Raw genomic sequence first — 10,648 nt, forward strand, 5'->3', positions numbered from 1 at the left:
GTACAGTACTTTGAAGTACTTGTACTTTACTTGAGTATTTCCATTTTCTCCTACATTATGCTTCTACTCCACCACATCTCAGAGGGAAATAGTGTACGTTTACCTATTGACCGTGAAGGCCCAAACACACTGAAAGCGTCACATATTGAAGTACGTGTATTGTTTTAAATCACCACCAGAAGCATTAGGGGCCAAGTCAAACTGCTTTGACGGCCCTACTCCAACCTTTTTTTGAATTTAGAGCATCAAATGAGGACCCAGCGACGAAAGTTGCGAGACAGAGAGGAGAGACGCAGAGGTGGACGTGCAGCAAGAGCACCAGGACTGGAAATTAGCACCAGCCACCAGCCAGATGTTGCGCAAGTGGCTGCGAGTGTTCCGTCAATCACCAGCCAAAAAGACAACGTGTTGTAGGGATGGGGGGGAAGCGGTACAGCATTGTATCGCAATACTAAGCAGCTTGTACCAACGAGAAATGTTGTGTCTGCCGTTTGGACACATTCTGGCTTTTGAGAAGACGACTCCGAACAGAAAGAAATTAGATGTAAACTCTGCAGGAGCAAGTTAAAGCTAATACCACCAGTCTGTTTCAGCACCTGGAGCACAATTACGTTACCAAATATGAACGGTGCATGGCTCAAAAAAAGAAAGAGACTGACAAGCGCCTGCACAGAGCACCTCTCGATAACACCAGCATTTACAAAGGATTCGCAATATGAAAAAGATTCAAGAAATTACTACGAGGGCAAAAACCAAAACAAAATAATTTTTCATTAACTGTAATCGAGGTAAAATGTTCAAGTAATCATGATATTGATTTGAGGTCATATAACCAGCCCTGTGATACAGTGGTGGTTATGGTCGCTTAGCAACCTCAGACACAAAGACTTAACAGTTTGCACAGAGCAGGCACAAGAGTAGCACGTAGCGCCCAACCTCACATTTTCCAGACGTTTAAAGACGAGACATATTTACGGCCCCTAAGCAGAGCAATACAATGTACCTTAAAGCTCCATAGCAGGCAGCTTGAGCACGATAACAATGAGTGGGCAAGTTGGGGATTCATGAACTCTCAGATGTTCGACAGGGTGACCTGGTACATATTAGACACTAAAAGGAGTCTGAATGTTTGGTTCATTCGTTTTAGCCAATCACTAGATGAAAATAGACGGCTGATACTGCTTCACTTTACTGGTGTTGTCTTGTCAAGAGAATACTGTCTCAACAGTCACCTTCGTGCCTTATGTGATGTCATAGGCGACACAAATAGAGATGTACAGAAGATAATTTGTAATATACAAAAAGAATAGCCTAAGTAGCAACTTTTTCCTAAAATACTGCAGGTTCTGTGGCGTTGGCATTTTAAATCTGATGCTTGCAGTGCGTCATCAGAGCTTTCAGTGGGTTCGGGCCTTTGTACTTTTTACATATAAAACATACTTTTTTTATGTGCTTGAATTTCCAGTTCTTAGAAAGTTTACTCAGGTACACACCACCTGTGAATCTAGCATTCTTCATGTGTATTTTGATTTGAATATTTGTATCTCTGCAGCTACTTTGCTCAGATCTTGGAGGAGCACGGTCCGCTGGTTGCTGAAGACCCTCTACTGGTGGGCGAACTGGTGAATTTCCCTTCCGAGGCTCAGCTCAAGATCCAAGAAGCTGGCGGCTTCGAGCTCTTCCTCCTGGAGTCCCTCCGCTTCATAAAGATGGGGAGGTGTATCGGCCTGGCAAAGCACGCCGTCTCCCTGCAGCAGGCCGGACACGGAGCCTGCCTGGATGACCTGGATGACATAGACTCAGACTCTCCTTCTCCTGATTTGGTCGCGGGTCATGATCCTGCTTTCACTAGCTATGTGGACACTTATTCATCTGCACAGACTGAGTTCTGTCCCGTCTTCTCAAGTTCATATGTATTTGACGGCCCTATTCCTCCATTTGGCCAGTCAGCTGGTGGAGTTACTCCAGCTGGGGATGATCCGTATTACCGTTGGACTAATGGTGACAGTCAACAGCACCCCTTCATTTCAGTTAATCACTGGGCAGAGCTGGATCTACCTGCCAGTGAGGGTGATGGTGACCTTTTGGAAACATCTTCAGTGGCTTCAGGAGCAAGTGGAATAAACATTTTGATGAAACATGCAGCAGTACAGGTTAATACCTCCCATTAATCAGCTTTTCAAATAATCTAGATGGAATATGTAAGAATAAGTGTGTGTTGAATTGTGTGTAAAGTTTGAAATTCTCTTTGTTTTGTTTTGTTCTGTCAGACGTGTCAGGAGGCGATGAGGAGCGTAGCAGTGAATACAGAGATTCATGAGCGTTTTGAAAGCTGCCAGGTGAGTTCCACAAAGCTTCATGTATCACCTGTAACTGTTTCAGGTAGAGGCTGACACTTGATGTTTGCGGCTGATGCTCATTTTGATACTTAAGATTTTAAAAAATTGGACGAGTGTAAATCAGCCAGTAGTAACTGAGTGCTGTTTTTCTTTGATTTTTATTGTATTTTTTGTCACCAAATTGAAAATGAACTTGTCTGCTGCATTAATGTGTGTGTGTCATGTTTAAGGTTGCACCTTCAATGAGTTACAGTGTCTACCCTTTTTGGCCTCGTTTGTTCTTCCAGGGTGACATCATCAAAAAGGAGAAGACCAACAAGGAGTTGGAGCAGCAGATCAAGAACATCGAGAAGGGGTGTGACCACGTCAACCTGAAACACAAAGAAGACATCGCTGTCCTCGAGGAGGACGTTCAGAAGATCAATGCCAACATACATGTAAGTCCATAAACAGAGTGAATTCATAGGTTAAGACAAACTTTTCGTTGTTGCTGCAGCACAACCACAGAAATAATTACAGAACTTAAGAAAATAAATAAAGAGCTTTCTAAAACTAAAATAAAAGTAAAAATAGAAACTACAAAAGCGACATTAAAGACAAAATTAGAAGGTAAAGTGACAGTGGTGTGATTTATAGCAGCAAGTAAGAAGGTCTATCATATGTAAACTGTAGATTAGACTAATACATAATGTGATATATGCATAACGATACTCATTGTCTATATTAATATACGTACGTCTATATTAGTAAGTGTATAATGCGATAAAACAGTATAACACAATGTAGTATATGCAATATAGGACACAGTACAAGGTGAAATGTAGTACTGTAGTATAACATAGTAAACATAGAACATCAAATAAAACATAGTGTAGTATGGAATAAATAGTAAATATACTATAATATATAGCAAAAAAAAAGTGATGAGGTGATTATTGGTTGTTTTCTGTTGTCAAGGTGACCAACAAGGAGCTGGCCCTGTTCCAGCAGAAACTGGAGGAGGAGGTGAGGAAGGACCAGAAGGAGAAGAAAGCCAACCAGGAAGGACTGAAGTCCCTGAAGGTGGAGATAGATGAGCTGGTAGAGGAGCAGGGGAGGTGAGACTGAGACTGATGAGGGTGGAAATTCATAGAGCTACCACCTAATAGATGACCAAATGTTAGTCGACCAGAAAGGTCATCAGTCGGCAAGATTACCTTGGTCACTGAGTCACAGAAAAAAACGTGAAGCTCTATTAGGAGCTGCGCCTTGTCAAAATAAATCAAACCTATATGACTGGACCATGTGGGACTTCAATTTAAAAGGACAGACACAGGAAGTGTCCACGCTCAGCAGTCAGGCAGGAGTCAGGTTAATTTCCAGGGCTGGTACCTGCGGTTATTCCACAGGCTAGTTAATAAGATGTCGGGCAGGAAATCCAAAGTGTGGCATCATTTTGAGAAGGTGAAGGACGAACCCAAGGTGATATGTAAACTCATCTTCATTGGTCGACTACAAACATGACGTATCATCTGAAACATGGAAGTAGCTACATGCCCATTAGCCCACAGCGTCATTAACAGGCGGCTCGCTCAGTGTGTGACGTGCACTTGTAGATTAAATATAGGCCTATATTAATGAAGGTTCATTAGTACGCTTTTGTATTTCTCTGTAATGTAGCACAGTGTTAACAATGTTACTGATACTATTCTTTCTCACACCTTCAACTCAAACCACCAAAATATATCATTTACTCATTACATTCATATCAGAAACATACGGGAGACTAGTCGACTAATGGACCCTAAATAAGGACTATTGGTCGACTAGGAATATTCTTAGACGGGGGGGGGGGGGCAGCCCTAGAAAGTAGTGCTTGCAAGAAGAACTTGCTGCTATGCAACATCTGTGGAAAGCTGCGGCGGTGCAGGATTTTTGCTTTAATGGAGTATTTTTACACTGTGGTGTTGGTACTTTTGCTTAAGAAAAAGATCTGAGTACTTAGATCACCTGGGACATTCTTATATCTTTGTCCTGAATTTATTTATCGAAGCGTCTCAGCTGGCACCTTGAACGTGATCCTGCATTATTCATTCACAGGTGTTTGTACAGATGTTGCTGCTCCTAAAACTTTTCTGTTTCTTATTTGTGTGTGTAGTCTTGCCCGAAGCATCCGAGAGAAGAAAGCCAGCTATGACGCAAAGTTTAGTGATTTCCTAGAGCTGAGGTAAGTGATGAGCAAAGAGCTGAAGCTTAAAGTAAAAGCCTCACAGGAGTTTTTGTTCACTGCTTTTTCTTATTGTTTCCTTTCAGCAACCAGTCGGCAGCTGAGAAGATGAGTCTGGAGGATGAGATCAAGCGCTGTAAGGCCTTGTTGATCTCGGCGACCAGGAGGTGTCACGCAACTCAGGTATGTCTTGATTCTTGACCCAAATCAATCACATTTAATATAAAGAGTTATTTCTTAAATATGTATCTCTATATTGCAGTGCAGTGAAATGCCTCCTTGCCCCCTCCAGTTAAAATGTAAATAGATATAATATATACAACAGAGAAAATAACAGTGACAGAAGTACTGTGTTCAATATGAAATATTGTGCAGAAAAAAATATTAAATATGTAGAAAAATATTGAATACAGTATAGAAAAACTATTAAATATATAGCAGAAAAAAATAGTAAATATAGTGCAGAAAAATAATACTAAAAATAGTGGAGGGAAAAAAATGATGAAATGAGAAAAGAAATAAAATATTGTGTATTGATACACATAGAAATGTCCAAATTTAATGCTCGTGATGTTTACAATCTTCCTTCCAAATCTTCCTTTCATTCATTCATTCATCTTCTAACCACTTCATCCTCTTGAGGGTCGCGGGGGGGCTCCCACACCCGGTATCGAACCAGCAACCCTCTTGCTGTGAGGCGACAGTGCTAACCACCACACCACCGTGCCGCCCCCCTTCCAAAAACATATTAAACAAAATTAAAAGCTTAACAGAATTCTACAATGAATATACTCTTTCACTTTAGAAGGTTTCACACCTTTCTACCAGTGTTCTATATTGTAGGAAACTCGCAGGTAATGTTTAAACCAACCACATGAGCGGGACGTCACATATGCTGGACCTTGTTTTACTACTGTATGTAAAATAGATGAATTACAGGAGGGTTTTGAGATGATGTTGAAGCTGTAGCTCGTCATGCTTAGTAAATGACTTAACCGTCACTGTTTTGCTCCTCCAGGTGTCGGTGGTGGAGAGCAGACGGGATCACGGTTTGTACGGTTTCTACAGAGAGCTGGCGAACGGCAAGGCTCTGCTGACCAAACTAGACGAAGCAGTACACAGGTGAAAGAGGAGAATCACAGCTTTTAATCAGACCAGACCAGTTAGTGTCAGACTCATTGATGTGTGATGTCCTGCGTCTCTTCCAGGTTCCCCAGCCAGGACATGGAAATGACCAGAAACAGCTGGAGAGTTAAAGTCCAGGAAGTAGAGAAGAAAATCGCCACTGCTGAGGTAGAGGATAATTAGACAGACTGGTGTCAAAGGAAGAGTGCTTTGAATGTGTGTGGGATGTTCAGTAAGACTTATTTCCACATGTTCCACAGGCTCATTTCCAGGAGCAGCTGGATCAAGTGAAGAACGGCAGAAGAGTCAGTGAGTTGCCTCCAGTTGCCATCAACAACCAGCCTGAACCTCCAGCTGCACCAGTAAGACATTTCAACAGACCAGTCTGATCAGTACAGCATGTTACAGTTTTTATTATGCCTGTACACCAGTGATAGCCTTTGTCTGTCCGTCAGACATACGCCCATCACATTCTCATGATCACGATATCGCAGTAATGTCTTGAGGGAATTTCCTCAAATTTGGCACAAACGTCCATTTTGAGTCAGAGATGATCTGATTGAATTTGGTGATCAAAGGTCACTGTGACCTTGTCTGTCTCATTCTTGTGAACGTGGTATCTCAAGAACTCCTTGAGGGATTTCTTTTTTTATTTGGTACACATATCCACATAGACTCAACAATGAACTGATTGGATTTTGGTAGTCAAAGGTCACCGTGACCTTGCATCTGTCTCATTTTCATGAATGCGATACTTCAAGAACATCTTAAGGGAATTTCTTCAAATTTGGCACAAACGTCCATTTTAAGTCAAGGATGAACTGATTAGAATTTGGTGGTCAAAGGTCAATGTGACCTTGTCTGTTGCATTCTTGTAAAGACAATATCTCAATAATAATGTCAGGGATTTTTGTCAAATTTGGCACAAGTCAAGGGACTCAAGGCCTATCTGAGTCAAGGATGAACTGATTCGAATTTGGTGGTCAGTGTCAAGGTGACTGTGACCTTGTTTGTCGCATTTTCGTGAACGGGATAATTCAATAATGCTCTGAGGAAATATCTTCAAATTTGGCACAAAAATCTACTTGGACTCAACAATGAACTGACTAGATTTTGGTGGTCCAAGATCAAGGTGATTGTGACCTTGCGTCCTTTTTATTCTGATGAATACAGTATCTCTAGAACACCTTGAAGAATACCTCAAGAATTTCTTCAGATTTGGCACAAACATCCACTTGGATTAAAAAATGAACCGATAAGATTTTGATGATCTAAGGTCAAGGTCAATGTGACCTCACAAAACATGTTTTGGCCATAACTCAAGAATTCACCGGCTAATTATGACAAAACTTCACACAAATGTCTGAACTTGGCGGGTTCGTGGAGGCACACAACCACGAGGCGCTAATTCTAGTTAACATTAGTTACAATGTTTGTCAGTATCGTGTCATTGTAAATGAAGACAATTTTTCAGATTCATGATATAAATTAAGAAATTTGAAGACATTATTTTGACTCTTGGCCTTTTAAAATAAAAATTGTTGTACGATTGATTGATTCTGTAAATAAAATAGACCGCTACATCTAATATTACTACTACAGCTTCTTCAGGTACGACTGCCACAACTACTACTGCTACAGCGGCTATAACTACGACTTCTACATTTACCACTGTTAATACCTGCATTGCTCCACTACAAGAGAATGGTCACAGAAATGCTTTATTTCTAATAGTAGAATGTTTGCAAACATTATAAAAATCTGTGATAAAAATCAGTAATGACAAATTAAATGTAAACTCCGTCCTGTCTTCTGTTGATGTTGCAGCTGCATGTAGCAGCCAAGGAGCTTCCTCCTCCATCTTCAGCCTCACACAGCACTCCCCCGATCGTCCACCCGTCTGCAGCTGAAGTGCCAGTCGCTCCGCCTCAGCACAAACCTCCAACAAGGACGCTGGAGCCTTCAAACAACACTGTGTTTGACAAAGCGATGGAGCGCCTCACCACCATGTTCCCTGACTATACCAGGTAACGCTGCACCTCTTTGACTGAGTGCGAATTAACTCTTCATCAGCTGTTAAAAAACGTCTCTTTATTCATTTTTTTCTCAGTTTTTCGGCTGTTACCAAATATCATCTGATAATAGCTTATTGATTATATTGGTGTCTATGTATGCCAGCCAATAAGTAGTGGAAAGTCACTCAGTAGAATTAAGCAAACAATCAAGTAAACATAACAAAAGTGAGTGTTTGCTGAAGAAATGTGGCAGTTTTAGACTTGCGGGACAAATGTCGGCAATAAAATAAATTCACCCTGCATTTGTGTTTTCAGGTCAGACTTGTCGAGGTTTGTTCAGGAGCTGCGTTCATCCAACGGCGGAAGCCTCGGCAACATGGCGCTGCAGGACATGGTCGGAGGAGTAACCCAGCTGATCCTGGACCATCAGGTAGGTGTGGTTTTGTTTTAAAGCATTAACAGGTCCAAACGTTTGGTTCCGATGAACAGACTGGCGGGAAATACACCCAAATCTGACATACCTAAATGAACCACACCAGATTAGAAAGGAATATTCCATATTGGACAAAGACAGCCCCCCATTTTCTAACAGCTGTTTTAGGAAGAAATATTTTAAGATGAACTTTTTTGAACTAGTCCTAGTTGAGATACTTCAAGGATAAGATATCAAGTCCTTGAAGCCTTTTCTCTCTAGCCCTTTGTACACAGAGGTTGCACTACAGGGCCACTAAGAAGTCCCTTCTTTATGCTGGTTTTGCATTTTAACACAGAACTAAACAACAGCGGCATCACACCACTCCAGCATGTGATTTTAGACAGCATGCCAGCATCGACATAAAGGCAAAACAACTCTGTCCCCCCATTTTGCGATTCTGCCTGGCATAATGGTGTGAAAATACACCCTGAAGAGGCCGTGTAAAAGGGACTTTTGAAAGATGAATTGCTCGCATTAAAACCAAACAATAATTTGAACAGTTTCTGAAGTAAAGCCGTCAGCAGACACTTTGAACTCAGTTTCACTTGAACTCAGTTTCACTTGTCAGGAATACATGTTACACAAGCGTTCGTAAACTCCCACAGGTTAAACTGTGCTTCCTTATACGCTGAGGGTTGAAAGACAAACTATAAACTGACGTGGAAAAAAACTCGCTAGCTTAGCAACTTTAAGGCTGTAAGAATCCCATAATGAAATCGGTCAGTATGGCAAAAAGAAGAAATAAAATATACTCTGTGGTAGACTGAGCTACAGTGATCCTCAAAGATAATATGATAAAAATGAAAAAATGGTAATATATTTCTGTTCCAAGGACCTGTGAGGACCTGTAATAATGATTATCCCAGTCATGTGTCAACTGAAAACACTTGGCATTGATTGTGTTTCCTCTTAGGAGAAGCTTAATGCTGCCAAACTGAACGTCATGGGTCGTGGGAGTCCGGCTAAGTGTGCCACCCCGCCTTTGATCACTCCGGTGTGGCAGTCACTGGGACCCCAGAGAGCCACCCACCCTAATGCAGTAAGTCCAAAAATCATCTTCAGTGAAAACTCTCTGTTTTACTAACTGTTTACATCTCTGTACATACTGTATATAGTAATTACTTGTCATTACACATTGTTTTTACTTTAGCATCTTAGGTTAGTGATAGCATGCAAACATTTGCCAATTAGTACTATGTTAGTCAGCAGAGCGCCAAAGTTATGACTTTGGTTATGAGTTATGAGTTTCTGTTTCCTGAGGGAAACATAAAGGTCTTAACCAGATGTGATGATAATCCTATCTACAGTATCTGAGGAGAATAGAGACTAAACTTACTACTGGGTATGATAAAGTACTCCGTCGCTGGTCTCCAGTTTGGACCTCACTGTGTTTGTATGTCCTGATTGCAGCTGAATGCAGAGGATCCCTGCATCATCTGTCATGAAGACATGAGTCCAGACGACATCTGTGTGCTGGTGTGCAGACACAGCTTCCACAACGAGGTGAGAGAAGAGATCTACCATTCTGTTTGTTGTTTGAAAACTGGAACTTACTATATTATCACGTTTTTATCATATTTTGGACGACATGCTATACTATGACGTTTTTATCATATTTTGGACGACATGCTATACTATGACGTTTTTATCATATTTTGGACGACATACTATACTATGACGTTTTTATCATATTTTGGACAACATGCTATGCTATGACTTTTCATCATATTTTGGACGACATGCTATACTATGACGTTTTTATCATATTTTGGACGACATACTATACTATGACGTTTTTATCATATTTTGGACAACATGCTATGCTATGACTTTTCATCATATTTTGGACGACATGCTATACTATGACGTTTTTATCATATTTTGGACGACATGCTATACTATGACGTTTTTATCATACTTTGGACGACATACTATACTATAACCTTTTTTATGGCATTTGAACGACATACTACACTGTGACAATTTTCATGGCATTTTGATGACATACTATACTATGACCTTTTTTATGGTATTTTAACAACATACTATACTATGACAATTTTCATGGCTTTTGATGACATACTATACTATGACGTTTTTATCATATTTTGGACGACATACTATGCTATGACTTCTTTTATCATATTTTGGACGTCATACTATACTATGACGTTTTATATCATATTTTGGACGACATGCTATACTATGACGTTTTTATCATATGTTGGACGACATGCTATACTATGACATTTTTATCATATGTTGGACGACATGCTATACTATGACATTTTTATCATATTTTGGATGACATGCTATACTATGACGTTTTATATGATATTTTGGACGACATACTATACTGTGACGTTTTATATCATATTTTGGACGACATGCTATACTATGATTTTCATATCATATTTTGGACATCATACTATACTATGACGTTTTTAATCATATTTTGGATGTCATACTATACTATGACTTTTTTAAT

At 40.3% G+C, this 10,648-nt stretch overlaps 1 protein-coding gene across 9 annotated transcripts in view; it reads left to right on the forward strand.

Moving 5' to 3' along the window:
* LOC125898834 (E3 ubiquitin-protein ligase TTC3-like) overlaps positions 1–10,648 on the forward strand; it is a 54,666-nt gene that overhangs the window by 41,963 nt on the left and 2,055 nt on the right. For all 9 annotated transcript variants that reach the window (XM_049592791.1, XM_049592794.1, XM_049592796.1 and 6 more), the window contains exons 32-44: positions 1,553–2,153; positions 2,271–2,339; positions 2,627–2,776; positions 3,297–3,436; positions 4,477–4,545; positions 4,632–4,728; positions 5,564–5,667; positions 5,754–5,838; positions 5,931–6,032; positions 7,498–7,697; positions 8,001–8,115; positions 9,074–9,199; positions 9,571–9,663. In XM_049592791.1, the coding sequence (XP_049448748.1) occupies positions 1,553–2,153; positions 2,271–2,339; positions 2,627–2,776; positions 3,297–3,436; positions 4,477–4,545; positions 4,632–4,728; positions 5,564–5,667; positions 5,754–5,838; positions 5,931–6,032; positions 7,498–7,697; positions 8,001–8,115; positions 9,074–9,199; positions 9,571–9,663 (1,951 nt within the window). The remainder of the gene's footprint in view (positions 1–1,552; positions 2,154–2,270; positions 2,340–2,626; positions 2,777–3,296; positions 3,437–4,476; positions 4,546–4,631; positions 4,729–5,563; positions 5,668–5,753; positions 5,839–5,930; positions 6,033–7,497; positions 7,698–8,000; positions 8,116–9,073; positions 9,200–9,570; positions 9,664–10,648) is intronic.

Source organism: Epinephelus fuscoguttatus, linkage group LG12 (genome assembly GCF_011397635.1).
Source record: "Epinephelus fuscoguttatus linkage group LG12, E.fuscoguttatus.final_Chr_v1".
Classification (NCBI taxonomy): domain Eukaryota; kingdom Metazoa; phylum Chordata; class Actinopteri; order Perciformes; family Serranidae; genus Epinephelus; species Epinephelus fuscoguttatus.